General features: G+C 44.1%; 1 protein-coding gene across 1 annotated transcript in view; it reads right to left on the bottom strand.

Annotated features, from left to right (window-relative positions):
• The window catches only part of EIF2AK3 (eukaryotic translation initiation factor 2 alpha kinase 3), a 77,951-nt gene that overhangs the window by 22,621 nt on the left and 38,197 nt on the right, over nt 1-17,133 (bottom strand). Inside the window, exons 3-10 of the mRNA XM_017340230.3 lie at nt 16,917-17,111; nt 14,800-14,933; nt 12,514-12,748; nt 12,165-12,327; nt 9,304-9,444; nt 8,608-8,730; nt 5,641-5,861; nt 3,479-3,591 (exon numbers count right to left, since the gene is read on the bottom strand). Of these exons, the coding sequence (XP_017195719.3) occupies nt 3,479-3,591; nt 5,641-5,861; nt 8,608-8,730; nt 9,304-9,444; nt 12,165-12,327; nt 12,514-12,748; nt 14,800-14,933; nt 16,917-17,111 (1,325 nt within the window). The remainder of the gene's footprint in view (nt 1-3,478; nt 3,592-5,640; nt 5,862-8,607; nt 8,731-9,303; nt 9,445-12,164; nt 12,328-12,513; nt 12,749-14,799; nt 14,934-16,916; nt 17,112-17,133) is intronic.

The following is a 17,133-nucleotide window of genomic DNA, read 5'->3' as shown; positions in this document are numbered from 1 at the left end:
AGAGTTGAATTACCCAGTCTTTGATGTCTCTTATAAAGGTTATTGCCTTATGGCTTACACATTCCCGCTAATTTAGGAGTTGTCTCAACTGGTTAAAGCATGGAGCTAGGAGGAGAGGCAATAGCTCTCCACCCTCCACAGACCAATTACTGTCAGAGAATAAACAGGGATAATCTGCATTCCTCAGAATAGCTAGTCAAGGTACAGCCTATAAATCCATCTCCCCAGAGGCAAAAGCCATAAAGTTAACTTTCTATTCCTTGAGGGCCGACTGAATTATTTTCATTTATTAAGAAAAAATGAGGGGGCCGGCGTTGTGGTGTAGCAGGTAAAACTGCCACCTGCAGTGAAGGCATCCCATATGGGTGCTGGTTCAAGTCCCAGCTGCTCCACTTCTGATCTAGCTCTTTGGTATGGCCTGGGAAAGCAGTGGTAGATGGCCCAAGTCCTTGGGCATCTGCACCCTGTGGGAGACCTGGAAGAAGCTCCTGGCTCCTGATTTTAGATCGGTGCAGCTCTGGCCATTGCAGTCAATTGAGGGGGTAAAACAGCAGATGGAAGACCTCTCTCTCTCTCCCTGCCCCTCCTTCTCTCTCTCTGTAACTCTTTCAAATAAATAAGTAAATCTTAAAAAAAAAAAAAGAAAAATGGGTACATTTTATATATAAAAAAAGAAGCAGCATCTTCCATGATCTTAGGCCCTAGAAATAGAATCATCTTTCTAATTCTCTGGCAGCAGCCTTGCAACTGCATCTTTGACACTTTAAGAAACCCCACTCCTCCCATCCCACTGCTGCCTGTCTAACTCTTAAAACTTATGATTCAATTCCAACATGACCTCATTTATGAGGCCCTCCTGAATCATCACAGCCAGATTTAGTCTCTTAGGTCACGGCTGCTCTTCCTTCTACGCTTGTGTTTTACTGAGCATCCCTTTCCCTACAGACTTTAAGGCCAAGCTTGACTTCTCCCAAAGCCTGAACTACTCCTGTTCACGGTCAGTGCTGAGTGGGCAATAAACGGCTTCAGCAGGGGACTGCTGCCAGGGAGCTGCTGGGTCCCTTGCTTCCCCTCTCACTGCGCACTGGTCTATCAGCCAGCATCTTCCTTAACAAGCATATTAAAGCACCCCTTACCGTTCGTTAGGCACCTAGTAACTGCTCTTCATTGGCAGGAATTCAAGGGCATTTTACCCATCCCCCACCATCCTAAAGCAGCTGGACTGACACAATGGAGGGTTGGCCTTCGGAGGAATCAGATGCAGCACCGGCTAGGGTGGCAATACCTACAGGGCTGGGGCGAGGTTCTCCAGGAGGCTGTGTATGCCCCCGTCAGCAACCAGTACATGGTGCTGCTTCTCCCACAGCCAGGAATCACGGGTCTAGGAAACAAGGGTTGGGAACGGGAGTGCCACCACTCACCATTATCCCTCGGACCCACATGCAAAACGTTTGTTTCTTGTTCCCCCACCTTACACACTGTTGGCCTGGAGCTCTTAGTTCCAGAGAGGAATATTTCCACCAGGAGACGGGATAATTTCCATTGAACTGGAAGTTAGCACTGCCACCCAGTGCCTCTGAATCCACTGGCAGAGAGCGTGGATTCTGTGTGTAGGCCGGGATGATGCAGCCTGACTGTCGAGGGGAAACTGGACTGCTGCTGCTGTTCCACAATGAAAGTAAGGAGGAGTGTACGTGGCAGACAGGAATTCCTCAGAGGGCCTCTTAGTACTACCATGCCTGAGATTAAGGTCACTGGACGACCACAACACCCAATCCAGGCAGGACTACTAACAGCCCAGACCCTTCAGGGTTGATTTGAGTCACCCCATTAGGTGAAGAACAACAGCAGAGGTGCAGGGTGAATGCGGAGGGAACATGGGGTGGGCATGGAAGAAGGTGGCTGTGACTACCAGCTACAAGCACATGGCCAGCCAGTTACAGAAACGAGGTCTGCAGCTGTCCTGAGCATTTCTTCCTTAATTTGTTATGAACATATTTGTGGATGTGGATTACAGGAGAAAGAATGCTTTTTTAAAAAAGGAATTAGTGCTGTAAATCAAAGGAAAAAAAGTAATGGTAACCATTAAAAGTGGACCCATGGGGTAGGCAGGTTAAGCCAGCACTTGGGACACTCCAATCTCAAATCAGAGAGCCTGGTTTGAGCCCAGCTCCTCTGCTTCTAGCCCAGCTTTCTGATAATGCTCCTGGGAGGCAGCCGATGATGGCCCAGGACTTGGCTCCCTGCCACCCACGTGAGAGACTCAGGCTGAGTTCTGGACTCCTGGCTTTAGCCTGGTCCAGCCTTGGCTATTGCAGGCATTTGGGAGTGAACCAGCAAATAGAAGATGAATCTGGATGTCCCTCAAATAAAATGGGGGGGAAAAAAAAAGCAGGGGGTGGGGGAAGGATAAGTTTATTTGGTACAAAAATTTTTTAATTTCACGTATAGTTTTTTCCCTAAATACACATTTTCCATGAGTTTTTTGACGACCATGCTATGTATTATCTTTTAATTCCATCTTCCATGAACTTTCTGAAGTACCTGTGTGTATCTCCTGTTGAGCCTACCTCACTACAGAGTTCTAACACATAATACATCTATTACTTTCCATCTCCTCTGTCACCAAACCAGTACCCTAGACATTACTCAGTAAAGTCTCCTCTTGTCCCATATCACTAGAGTGATGGGGTACACTATTGAGGCAAGGAGGAAAGTAGTGATAATCCCTGTGATGTGAAAAATGAACCATGACACCATTGCTTGCACCACAAAGTGTCAAAGGGAACATTTTATACTCGACAGATTGCTAAGGGCTTCGCTACTTTTATTTTACTTTCAAATTATTTGAAATGCCTACTTTTAGCTAACCCATCTCCCTCTGCTGCTTTTAAAAAATATATCTTTTTTTAAAAAGATTTAGGCCATCTCTCACTGCTTTCCCAGATGCATTAGTAGGGAGCTAAATTGGAAGTGAGGCAGCTGGGACTTGAATTGCCACCCATAAGGTATGTTGGTGTTGCATGATGTGCTCCCACCCCAAATTATTGGTCTTTAATCGGTATTTTCCTACCATTTCTAGTTCCTGTTCCAGACAGAATAAAAGCTGAAATAAGTAGTAAGGATTATGAAAAATATGGAGACACATAATACTGTAATAAACATAACAAATGTTATTTGGTACTATTAATGCCAATCCAGTACATGTCAGACCCTAAATAATGAAGTCACTCAAATAAAAACTGAAGTTGGTGATTTGACTTCTAAACTCCTATAAAAGTCTCTCCTTGTCCCTCTTGGAGTACGTGGCACTTTAATAAGTTTAAGTTACTTGAGGGTTAAGTCTATATTTTATATAGATACTCACACATACAAAAGAAAAAGACATTTAAGCAAGACCTTAGGGGTCACTTTCTCTCTGACTCGAATGGCTGCCAGCAGAGGGGATGGCACACAGAGTGCATCATAAGACTCTTACCGCGACACATATCCAGAGCTTTTCAGGTCACTCCAGGTGCTGTCATTGGTTTCACCACTTACAGCATCATATTTATTTTCTGTCTGACACTGAGTTTCGGATTCCTTCCTTTGCTGACAGAGTAGAAAATAAAATTATTACCAGTATAAAGCTGAACTGAAATAACAGTGGAAAATAAATAGCATCAGGAAAAATAAAAGTTAAAAAAGCACAAAATGTAGCATTTCTCCTTATTAAGGAGAAAAACTTTACCTTCCCACTGCCACTCCCCCCAGTCTCTACCAAGGTTTTGTTTCTTTGTGCTGTGAGTATGTTACAGGCAGAGTGTGAGCATAATACACCCCTACACATAAACAAAAGACAGTACATGCAAGTAAGCAGGAGTGCCAGCTTCCAGGCACGACCAGAGGTATCTCTTTCCCAGCCAACTCTGTAGATGCTTTAAAAATGCGTCCAACAACAGGAAATTGAATTTGGCAATGTCTCATTACTAACATCTCCTAAAATATTTTCCAGGGGACATGAATGGTTAATATGGACACAGGAGGCACTGAGATTTATCTGTTTCATCACTGATTCTTTCAATAAATCTTTTCTGAGCGCTGATTACACGCCAGGCACTTAGGAGAGGACAGGGACATGGTAGTAAACAAGGTGGACTGGGTTCTTGTCCTGAAGAATGCACAGTCCAGTGGCAGGGGGCAAAATTAGGAATCACCGTTAAATCCTTCTGTACGGGGAGTCCACGGTGTTCTAAGGCACAGCAGAGAACTGACCCGGAATTAGGAGTTAAGGAAGACGTCCCAGAGGACATGGTGACCCATCACGTGAGAGGGAATGGACGGGAGGCAGGGAACAGTTTCAGAGGCCAGGTCCAAGGGACAGCGTGCTCACAGGAGGGCTGAAAGCAGCTCTGCACGGTGACCGGGCCTGGGGCTGGGGAGCAGGGGCCGGGTGACAGTGAAGGGAGAGTAACGGTAAGGCAGGGTGCAACTCATTCAGAACCTCGGATGCTCTAAGAAGACCGGACTTTATCCCAACAACAAGGAGTCAGCTGTCTGAGGTTTTAAGTCATGAAATGCAGCCAGAGAGTCAGGGTGTGCAGGTGCAATGGCCGCAGGGTTAGAGGCTGCTTTAGCAATTCAAGAGAGATGCGAAGGAAACTGGGAGATGGGGAAGGTGGCAAATTTAATGACATTCAGAGGGAAGAGTTTGACAGTGCTTGGTGACTGCACCAGAACAAGCTGGGGGCAGAAGAGGGGCAGAACTGAGTGCAGTCTGAGCCATGGCTCATCTGAGGCATCTGTGTCGCACCCACCAGGGAGGTGCTCCAGAGAAGCAGATCTGGAAACCACTGGAGCTGGGCAAGTAGGGGGGCTGGTCGAGGAGGGTTTGGGGAATGAGCAGAAGACAGCCCTGAGGAACACGGATGTTACCAGGAGAAGAGGAGGAAGGTGAGGCCTGAGGCACCCACACCACATCACACCAGGACAGCACGGTGTCCAGGAAGCCAGCTAGAATGGTGAAAGGGGGCTGTTCAGTGGCGTCAGGTTGGAGAGGTTTGGTTAGGTAAGGACTGGAACGTGTCCTTCACATTCAACAAAGAGATCACCAAAAACTTCAGCAAGATCAGCTTTGGTGGGATGGGTTGAGCGAACGGGGAGTGAAGGAGTGGCAGTGAGAGTGGGGTTGGGTACCACAAATGTGGCTGGCCACAGACACACACACGCTACATACACTGCAGTGGCCCAAGGTTACAATGCAGCTGAAAGACCCCTGTCACGCAGCATGTTGGCTGTACATCTGCTATGTCGACACAAATACTTAGCGCTGTGTTACACTGCCTACCCGGTTCAGTACAGTGACATGCTGTACGGGTTGTGGCCTTGGAGCAGTTGCTTATACCACATAGCTTAGGTGTGTAGTGGACTACAGCAGGAAGGCTTGAGTAAGTGCCCTCTATGATGTTTGCACAATGACCGAGTCACCTAATGATGCATTTCGCAGAAGGATCCCTATCAGTTAGCGACAGCTGTCTGCAAAAGCAACAGTGATTTTATGGCAAGGCTGGCGTGCACGTACCCTCCTCCCCACCCCACCCCTCCATAGTGTGCCATACTTTCAACACTCTGAAGTATCTGAGGGTCTCAGCAGTGCCTTACTCTGTGAGGATGAGGATGGAAAAGTCGGCGCACAATAAAGGTTGTTGCTACGATACAAAACACAATCGTCCCCAGGATTTCCTTCCACCAGTGTAAGAGGAGGACGGGGTCCTTTCTGCGGATGTTCTTGCTGTAGCTGGGGTTGTCCAGGAACCTGACTGTGATCTGGGTGCTCCGTTTGTTCCTTTCCCTCTTGTAATACGGCAGATAGTAGCCATTATCTTCAAAGACAAACATGACAAGGGTGTTTTCTTTAAAAAAGTAAATCAAAATACCTTCAACTGTTCAAAACTATTTTCCTATGACTTACAACATTAAGTCCTTGTCAAAAAAGTTTCATCTCCTTATCTCATTTCAAATATCTTCCTCTGCCTTATTTTCTCTTTTTCTTTCTGTTTTAAAAAAGATTTATTTATTTATTTACTTGAAAGGCAGAGTAACAGAGAGAGATGGTGAGACAGAGATCTTTCATCCACTGGTTCACTCCCCAGATGGCCACAACGGAACTCCACCTGCGTCTCCCACATGGGTGGCAGGGTCCCAAGCATCCGGTCATCCTCTGCTGCTTTCCCAGACCCAGTACCAGGGAGCTGGTTTGGAAGTGGAGCAGCCGGGATTCCAAGTGGTGCTTGCATTGGATGCCGGGGTTGGAGGCAGCAGCTTAACTCGCTACACCACTACAGTGGCCCCTTGTTTTTTCTTTTTCATTACGTAGAGATCTTTTCCTTTATTCCCTAAGTAATAAGGCTAGAAAAGAAACCTTCAAGGCCACCCCATTCATTACCACTAGTAACTCAAGACTTCAAATACAAGATTTAGTACTCAATCTTCCTTCAAGATACTGTAAGGTCTTCTTTCACTTGGTGTCACTCAAATACCAGATTTTACCACCACTCAGTCACTCTTCAAGCTGAGAGGAAAGTATTCTACTCTTGCTCTCTGGTTCATTTCTGGCTATCAGAATAAGTTTGCCTCCTATTTTGCACTACATGGGTAGACTACTCAATTCTCTTGTCTTAAAAAAAAAACTATTATTACTTATTTGCGAGGCAGTGACACAGAAAAACAGAGAAAAAGAGAGAGCTCCCATCTGCTCCAAAAGCCCAAAAGTCTACAATAGCTGGGGGTGGCAGGGCAGAGCCAGTAGCTGAGAACTTTTTTTTTTCCTTAAGATTTACTTATTTAAAGATAAGAGGTACAGAGAGAGAGAGAGAGAGCTTTTCCATCCTGGTTCACCCCCAGATGGCTGCAGTGGTTGGGGCCGGGCCAGGCTGAAGCTAGCAGCCAGGAGCTTCATACGAATCTCCCACATGGGTGGCAAGGGCCCAAGCACTAGGGCCATCTTCTGCTGCTTTTCCCAGACCATTAGCAGGGAGCTGAATCAGAAGTGGAGCAGCTGGGACGAACTGGTGCCTATGTGGGATACTGGCATTGCAGATGGTGGCTTTACTCTCTAAGAAACAATGGTGGCCCCAGGAGCTAGGAACCTAATCCAGGTCTCCTACATAGGTAGCAGGAACCCAACTACTTGAGCCATCACCACTGCCTCCCAGGGTCTGCATTAGAAGGAAGTGGGAGCCAATGACCAGAGCCAGGAATTGAACCGAGGCACTTTGATGTGGGAGACAGGTATCTCAGCTGCTAAGCTAAGCATCTCCTCTTTTGATCCATATCAGATAAAGCCTGCTGTTTCTAACTTAAAGCCTTCTCATTTTTTTTTTCTGACAAATTTAAAGTACACAATAATTTTCTGGATCTAGCATGGAAGGTAACTAGTAAGGAATCTATGCTTCTGTTTGATGCAGATTTGAGGACTTTTAAAAAACCTACCTATTCAAAAGAGTTTTACATATGAATATATCTAACTTTTAAAAACTGCAGCTAAGCTGAAGATGGCTCAAGTCCTTGGGTCCCTGCCACCTACATGGGTGACCCTGATGAAGCTCCTGGCTCCTTGTTTTGGTCCAGCCTCACTCTCAGACATTGTGACCATCTGAGGAGTGAACCACAGATGGAAGATCTGTCTCTCTGTCTCTCTCTCTAACTCTGCCTCTCAGATAAATAAATCTTTAAAAAAAAAAAAAAGGCTGCTTACTAAACAGAAATTTTTTTAATTTATAAAATTTCAGAGGGAGACAAAAAGACTGAGACATACCACAGAGAAAGAGTGCTCCCGCTCCCTGAATGCCGGCAGTGCTCAGTGGGAGGCCAGGCTGAAGGTGGGAACCAATCTCCCGGTCCCCACGAGGCGGCAGGAACCTAATTATTTGAGCCATCACTACTGCCTCCCAGGGTCTGCATTAGCAGGAAGCTGGAGCAGGAGCTTGAGCAGACATGGAGCCCAGGCACTCTGATGTGGCATGCAGGTGTCCCAGTGGGCATTTTACACAACAGGCCAAAACCCACTTCCCACAAGAGTGCCATTCATGCCAAATTTTATCTACTCTTGACATCTGCACTAAGCTCCCTTGTCTGAGAACAAAATGAACACAACCAGGTTTACATAACTTTCATGTAGCTCTATGGGAAACATTTGTTTTCTTCATTATACAGGCCATTGTTGCAGGCTGTAATTGTCATATAGGCTGACAATTAAATGAGAGCTGATACAAGAACTAATGTCTTCTGACACTCTGTGCCAGGCAGACACATCTATACGTGCATTATCTCAGTCAGACCTCACAACCTCACAACGACCAGATATTAGGATTATCATCCTCGTTTTACAGATAAAGACCCTGAGATACAGGGACATTAGGTGTGTCCACCCATGTAGAACACGGCAAAACTGGGATCTGGACCCTTGCAAGCTGACTTTGCAGCTTGTATGCTCAGCCACCACTCACAATATTGCCTCTCAAGATATTTTGCTTTCTGCACCCCAATCAATATTGCTTCATCTGAATTCCAGTAATTTTAAATTAGTAAGTTTAACAATATTTTCCGTCCAGGAGAATTCACACTTACCATATGGATACTGCAAAATTGAAAGGGCACCATTGCTGTACTCTTCATGAGAAAACTTATCATTACTAAGACATTTGTCAAATTCATCAGATCCTACCAAGACGGGTGTTCTAGAAGGAGAATCTAAAAGGAAAACGACAGAATCGTAACTGTCAAGACTTCAGTGAAAAGATATGTGCTCATTCACTGAGTAAACCAATACTCAACCACAGTTCAGTTCAGACACGCATGTTAAACAAACGAACCACGGTTCTGGCCCTTGAAAAGTACACAGTTTTATAGAGAAGATGACTCACTTAAACAAGAAATCAAAACATGATGTGATGTGAATTAAAAACCAAAGTATAGAAACATAATTAAAGAAGTAGGTAAATTCACTCTGTTTATGTGTCTCAAAGAATACGAAGTGACAGCCAGATAAGTTTACCTAAATATTCCAAGTATAAATGTTAAGGGATAAATGTTACTTTGACATGGTTAAGAGTTTTTCCAAATTGTACAGAGAAATATTTTACTGACTTTTTTTTTTCTATAGAAGCAACTGCCACTTCCAGGAAAACCTGCTCTAAATTATAACTAAAATTCATTATCAACACTTGAAGGAACTTCACCATTTCCCAGTAAAACATAAAGCATAAAACAACTTGAATCTTTGCAATATTCCAAACTATCTATAAAAGTTTATAATTCACTTACGAATTAAAGGCTTCCACTTGATTGTTGGCAAAGGAATAATTGCATTTTCATTATTGACAGATTCCAAGGCTTTGGGACTTGTAGGAAACTTCTCTGAAATTCTGACTGATGACTGTAAATATAGCTGGCCTCTATACATTCCTGGATAGAACAGGACATTGTCAATGACACAATGAATTTTTCAAAAACCTTTCATTTTCATTGAATAAATTTAGATTAATTCCAGTTATTTCTTTGTGTACTACATAGCTCTTTTATTTATTTATTTTTGTTTTTGTTTTCGACAGGCAGAGTTAGACAGTGAGAGAGACAAACAGAGAGAAAGGTCTTCTTTCCATTGGTTCATCCCCCAAATGGCCACTACAGCCAGCATGCTGCACCAATCTGAAGCCAGGAGCCAGGTGCTTCCTCCTGGTCTCCCACGCAGGTGCAGGGCCCAAACACTTGGGCCAAACTCCACTGCACTCCTGGGCCACAGCAGAGAGCTGGACTGGAAGAGGAGCAACCAGGACAGAATCAAGCGCCCCGACCGGGACTAGAACCCGGGGTACTGGCACCACAGGCGGAGGATTAGCCTAGTGAGCCGCGGCGCCAGCTACTACATAGCTCTTTTAAGTGAACATTCCCACAGTACTCAAATACGACTCGGTGATTATTCAACAAAAGTTTGCCATAAAAGCTTATTAAGTCCAGCATTACTGCTAACAATTCCAATGCTATCATGATACATGTGTGCTACGTTATTCTATCAAATTCTTGTACTTCATTGAGATTAAGGGGTGGGTAGCACACTGATAGAACTTACAGAGTTTTGTGAGGCTGTGATGACCAAAAGGATTTAAATTAGATTCAAGAGTTTTCAAGATTTATTGTATTAAAGGCTTTCAATTACTTAGAAGCACACCAGAATTTTGCTTTTGTTTTTCAGATTGCTTGTAAGGTGTAAAGAAAAAGCCTCTGCCCCCGCAACAAAACCTTTATCTGTTGTTCTTTTTTTTAAAAAAAGATTTATTTATCTGAAATGTAGGGTGATAGAGAGATCTTCTATCTGCTGGTTCACTCCCTATATGGCTGCAACAGTCAGGTCTGGGTCTGACTGAAGCCAGGAGCCAGGAACTCCATCCTGGTTTCCCACATGACTGGCATGGGCTTAAATAATTAGGTCATCCTCTGCTGCCTTCCCAGGTGCTGTAACCGGAAACTGCATGGGAAGCGGAGCAGCTGGGGCTCACATTAGTCCTCTGATATGGGAGTCAGCATCCTGGCAAGCACACGCCTGACCTGCTGCACCACAAAACCCGCCCCCAAATCCTAATCTTTAAACAAACTGATAAAAATGTGAATACAAACACACATGTAGAAAGTTGTAGACGTTAGAGATAAATACACGAGGTTAAAAGGTAAATGTCTTCTGGTGCAAGAAACTTGTGAAATACATGCAGTTTTTATATAATACACATTTTTATTAAAGTTTCTGAAGAAATTTAGTGTTCATGAATTTCAAAATTTTATGCATCAAAATAAATGTACCTTTCAATTCCATCTCAATGAAGTTTTTTTTTTTTTAATTAATCTATTTATTTTGAAAGTCAGAGTTACAGAGAGAGAGGGAGAAAGAGGAGGATCTTCCACCTGCTGGTTTCTCCACAATTGGCTGCAATGGCCAGGGCTGGGCCAGGCCAGGGCCAGGCCAAAGCCAGGAGCCAGGAGCTTCTTCCAGGTCTCCCATGTCGGTGGAAGGGGCCCAAACACTTGGGCTATCTTCCACTGTTTTCCCAGGCCAACAGCAGGGAACTGGATCGGAAGTGGAACAGCAGGGACACAAATCTGCACCTATATACGATGCTGGCATTGAAGGCGGCAGCTGTACCCACTATGCCACAATGCCAGCCCCTCCATGAAGTTTTTTAAGTACCTTTATAATTTTACATCATGCTGTACAATGAAAACACTTCTAATCCATTTAATAAAGGTCTCAGATACTGCAGCCAGTGCTGTCGTGCGGTGGGTTAACGCCCTGACCTGAAGTGCCGGCATCCCATATGGGTGCTGGTTGGGGTCCTGGCTGCTCCACTTCCAATCCAACTCTCTGCTATGGCCTGGGAAAGCAGTAGTAGATGGCCCAAGTCCTTGGGCCCCTGTACCCACATGGGAGACCCGGAAGAAGCTCCTGGCTCCTGGCTTTGGATAGGCGTAGCTCTGGCTCTTGCGGCCAATTGGGGAGTGAACCAGCAGATGGAAGACCTCTCTCTCTGCCTCTCCTCTCTCTGTGTAACTCTAACTTTCAAATAAATAAATAAATCTTTTTTTTTTAAAAAAGGTCTCAGATAAAAAGAATATACTACAGCTATTAAAAGATTCAGAATTGGACAAATGAAAAATTAGCAGGAATGGAAACCAAGATACAAACCTTCAGGAAAATCTAAATCATAGAATATATTTAGGAATTAAAGCTACTATAGGGGCTTCTGAACTGGGAACAATGTAAGAACACAGGGTTGGCATCATGGTGGCATTGCGGCAGCCCATACGAGTACTGGTTGAAGTACTGGCTGCTCTGCTTCTGATCTGACTCTGCCAACGTGCCTGGGAAAGCAGCAGAAGATGGTCCGAGTGCTTGGAACCCTGCCACTCACATGGGAGACCTGGTTGGAGTTCTAGGCTTCTCGCTTCAGCTTGCCCCAATCCTGGCTCTTGCAGCCAACTGGGGAGTGAACTAGCAAATGAAAGATCTCTCTCTCTCTCTCTCTGTGTTTCTCTCACTTTTCAAATAAATAAGTAAATAAATAAATATTTAAAAAGTGCAGGAATACCACATAGATGCCAGTGGGTAGCATCACTAGACAAGAGGCTTGTCTCACCCAAGTACACGCTGTTCTCTGTGGCTCCGCGGGCAGCTTCCACAATGTCTTCCTCCTCTTCCAGAGCGTCCTCATTCGACGTGTAACTTGTGTCATCAAAGAGACTGATGGGAATGACTTTCCCGTCCTTAACCAACCAGGCAGATGCAATTGGAGTGCAAAACTAAACAAAAGCGGAAGGAAGAGTTTCAATAACTCAAGCAGTATTTACGCACTTTCAGCTCCTCAGATGCCATTAAAACCACACATTTCGTCAAGCGTAAAGAACGGCAGGTGTTTCTGCCCGCACGGCAGGTGTGGTCAAAGCAGAGGCAGAGACACGCGCACAGATCCTCAGTGGCTGCAGTACCTGGTACTCCCACTCCAGGTGCCCTCCCTTCTTGCTGAACGCCATGACCTTCCAGTCGGCCACCGAGACCTTTATCACCGCGTCCATCGTGGCAGCTTCCTGTTCTTCCACATCTGAAATAATTTTAGACTCTTCTTTGTTCCCTCTGGGCTTAAAGGTGCTTTCAATAAATCCGGCTCTAGTTTCCATGTCTGGAATATACCGAAGTTCAAAGTGGCCAACACTGAAATTCCACCTTAAATTCACAAAGGTGTGTTTTAGAAATTTACGTTTGAAGAAAGGGACCAAATGCTACACAACTCTTCTAGACTGAAGGAGCAAATTAAAATTTGATGATGGGAGTAAGCACAACTCCACATAGTAATCTCTCGGAAAGGCGTGCTTTGCTGATTTGCGCCACAAGAGGGCCCCCAACCCACAGCTTTGCCCTGACCCTTAGAAAGGGTCTCAGAATCCCGGACTGACAACAGCTTTGGGACAGATTTTTTTTTTTTTCCAAAAATTAACATCTATTTGCACTTCTAAATTGAGTGGTTTTCTCAAAACATCAAAGTCACCGTAAGATGAGGTAGCATGTAGTCTGTCTTGCCTCTTAAATGACCGAGATGTGATAAGTAGTTACCCTTACTCACTGTCCTTACCCATAAAGTGGCAGTAATGATGTTTTCTCTACTAATTAATAAGTAGAACAGTCACTTAACTATTGATGGTATAATGTCTTATAACTTACATGTGAAATGACCTCACCAAGAATTTCAACATCTATTTAAGAAAAAAAAAAAATAGTTGAGGAGCACAGATCTTGGACCCATACCCTTCCCACTCTGGTTACTAAACACTCTTAGTTGTACTTCTGCTCCTGTGGTGGCTGAGCTCCCTGTGAGCACTCAAACACTTAAGGAGACAAAATCCCATCAAGACAAAGAAGCCCGGGTTGTCAGCAGGTGCAAAGGGCTACCCACAGTTCTTGTAAAGAAGGAAGAATAAATACATTCTTAACTGAGTTTGAGAACACAGCTTTCAGGAAAGGACAGTGCATTATATTCCATCAGACTGGACAAAATCTAAAGTCTGGTTCACTTTTGTAAGAAAGGTGGGGTCTAAAGTCATTTTTATCTCACAGGCATTTAAAACTTTAATATTAGGTTTAAAAAAAATCAAGCACGTGATCCAGGATCAGCTCATCTTTAAATCACATATTTCAGTGTAAAAATAACAGAAGGGGTTCATTACTTAAGGAAGAAAATAAGATATTAGGCCAAATAAATGTTATGTTAATAGGTTAAGAAAATAGGATAAAATGATTATTCTAAAATTGGAGTAAAGAAATCATGTTGTCCAAAGAGACAAATATCATGTTTTCCCTGATCTGTGGTAACTAATAGAGTACCTAAAGGTAATCTATAGGAATAAAATTGATATTTTGAGATTCAATGATTATTTACAGCCCTTTTCCCTAATGTTGAATGGTGTTATTTTTTTTTTTCTTCATACTACTTGTTGAACTCTTTACTTAGTGTAGGGTTAATCTTATGAGTATAAAGTTAACTAAAAATAGATCTTTATAAAAATTAAGAATGGGAATAGGAGAAGGAGGAAGAAGAAGGGTGGGGGTGTGGATGGGAGGGAGGGTAGGGTGGGAAGTTCCACTATGTTACTGAATCTGTATATAGAAAATACATGAAATGTGTATGCCTTAAATAAAATTTAAAAAAGAAAAAAGAAATCATGCTGAAACTACCTACTACACAGAGCTACACAGTCAAATAAATCCAAGTTCAACCACATTAACTGTCTTAAGAGTTGTCTGAGGGGCCGGCGCTGTGGCATAGAGTGGTAAAGCCGCCGCCTGCAGTGCTGGCATCCCATATGGGCGCCAGTTTGAGTCCCAGCTGCTCCATTTCCGATCCAGCTCTCTGCTGTGGCCTGGGAAAGCAGCAGAAGATGGCCCAAGTTCTTGGGCCCCTGCCCCCGTGTGGGAGACCCAGAAGAAGCTCCTGGCTCCTGGCTTTGGATCAGCACAGCTCTGGCCATTGTGGTCATTTGGGGAGTAAACCAGTGGATGGAAGACCCCTCTCTCTCCTGCCTCTGCCTCTCTGTAACTCTCTGCCTTTCAAATAAATAAATAAATCTTTATATATATAAAAAAAGTAAGACACTTAAAAGAGCCGTGTGCTCTTAGGGCAACAAACCCGCTCATAAAACCTCCCCAAAGAACACTGTGGTGCGTTGCGCCCTCGGGTACACCTGTAAGTAACGTCAACGCGTTGCTATCTGAATACACACTTCTCATTGCCGCTGCGGGGCCCGACAGCTCTAACGGTCTTCTGGGTGCGCTGCAAAAGCAGGATGTCCTCCTCCTCTTCCATCTCGTCACTGTCCCACCGGCGACAGCCCAGAGCTGAACAGATGTACCTCACCTGAAACACAGACATCGGGTCAGTGAAGGGCACGGGTCCCAGGAGGCCAGAGACATGCGAAGAATTGCCATGATTTTTAAAAGTAAAAAGAAATTAGGGTCACGTGCCCGAAGCACCCAAGTAGCTACAAGTATCAGGAATAAGTCATAAAATGAACTATTCAGAACCATAAAAGTAGCAATAAATATTTAATGCAGGGAATGACTAAAGAGTTAGATAATGTTAGTCTTGTTCTGGGGATTTCCATAAAACATACAAGAAGAAACAGGGGCTTGCATTGTGGTACAGCAGGTTAAGCTGCTGCCTACGAAGCTGGCATCCCCTATCGGAGCCCTGGTTGAGTTCTAGCTGCTCTGCTTCTGATCCAGCTCCCTGCTAATGCACCTGGGAACGCAACAGATGATGGCCCATAGGAGACCCAGATAGAGTTCCTGGCTCCTGGCCTCAGCCTGGCCCAGCCAAAACCATTGTGGCCATTTGGGCAGAGAACCAACGGATGGAAGATCTCTTTCTCTGTCTCTCCCTTTCTCTCTCTGTCGTCATTTCAAGTAAATAAATAAATCTTTAAAAAAATATAAATGGATCATCAGATGTCTTACTAACAATACCACTAATAAAATTCTGGGTGAGTTTAAAAAATCAGAGCTTTTAAACAGAGTATTGGGCTTTGAAATTTTGAATTCTTTTCTAATAGCTATTATGTTTAAAAGTGCCTCATTCAAATCTTCATTAAAAGAAAAAAGACACTTAGTATGCTATGAACTAAAACCAGCATAAAAAGGACATACCAGCTGGACCACCACCATTTTGTAGCAGCACAGCAAACCAGAGAACCAGACGACTGTGTTCAAAACTATTGTTTTACAGGTGGGAATACGGAAGTAAACAAAGACTGAAGTACTTGCTCAAAAATGGCCTCCTGCAGCAATGCAGATGTAGGTGGGTGGGGAAGGCAGAAAGCCTCTGTGGTAGCAAGAAGGTGCTATGGGCCAAATTCCAGACACAGAACCCACGTCTGGGCAACGGAAGGTCCTAGTCTTTCTTCTTTTATCCTACATCCACACATAAAATGTTCATGGATGGGGGCTGGCATTGAGAGGCATTGTTAAGTAGCCACCTGCTATGCCAGCATATCATATAGGACTGCCAGTTCAAGTCTTGGCCGCTACACTTCTGATCCAGCTCTCTGCATGTATGCCTGGGAAGCAGCAGAAAACGGCCCAAGCACTTGGGCTCTTGCCACCCACGTGGGAGACTCAAGTGGAATCCTGGGTTCCCGGCTTCACCTGGCCAGCCCCAGCCATTGTGGCCACTTGGAGGTATAAATCAGCGAATAGAATGGAAAATCTTTGTCTCTTCCCCTGCCTTTCAGAAAAAAATGTTAAGGGGTTAAAAAAAAAAAGATTTAAAGAGCTGTTTTAAATTAATTACTCATAATAATGGATTTATGTCACAAGACCCAATCTTAGGAGCAGAGTCTACTGTGATCATATCCTCAGAGTTAATGAACGTCTAGGTCGTTAGCAGTAGGATTTTCTTGTCAGACAGATCTAACTCAAATCTGACCTTGGAAGCTTCTGAACCTTTTTGAAGGGCTCAGCTTTCTCATCTATAAAATGAATATAAATTCTTCTCTTGGGTCATCTTACTATAAGATCAAACTAGATAAATGACTAGTAGTAATTATTCTATCATCAGGATTATTATCAACCTCTGGAGGGTCCCTCATCTGCCAAAATATGAGTTAACATAGACAACCCTGAGAGACATCATGAAGACTGCAAAATAAGCTGTGCCAGAGGACCCACCACGAGGTAGACTATGTTTATCAATTCTCTTGTTCCCGGCTTGGCTGTTTATTCTGTTAATCTTAGATAAATCCAGTTTCCCCTTCACACTTCTTATCACACAATGGATATCCTCAGGAGAAAATCGTAACAAACCTCAGCTAGGAACAGCACAGTTTAAGACATTTTCACTCACCTTTCCACTGTATGCGCCGAGCCCGTATGTACTGAGGGACTTTCCTCCCACCAAAACCACATCATCTCCAAATTTATAAGAAGATTCAAGAAGGGATTCAACTGTGAAAGGAACAGTTTCCATGCTCTCACGGTCTCGGTCCCACTGGAAGAGGTCTCCATCCAGGGAAGGAATGATGACCTTATTCCCAAACACCTGAAACAGAAGCTAACTTTTA

This window comes from Oryctolagus cuniculus, chromosome 2 (assembly GCF_964237555.1).
Source record: "Oryctolagus cuniculus chromosome 2, mOryCun1.1, whole genome shotgun sequence".
NCBI lineage: Eukaryota > Metazoa > Chordata > Mammalia > Lagomorpha > Leporidae > Oryctolagus > Oryctolagus cuniculus.
This window is presented reverse-complemented; position numbering and strand designations above follow the sequence as displayed.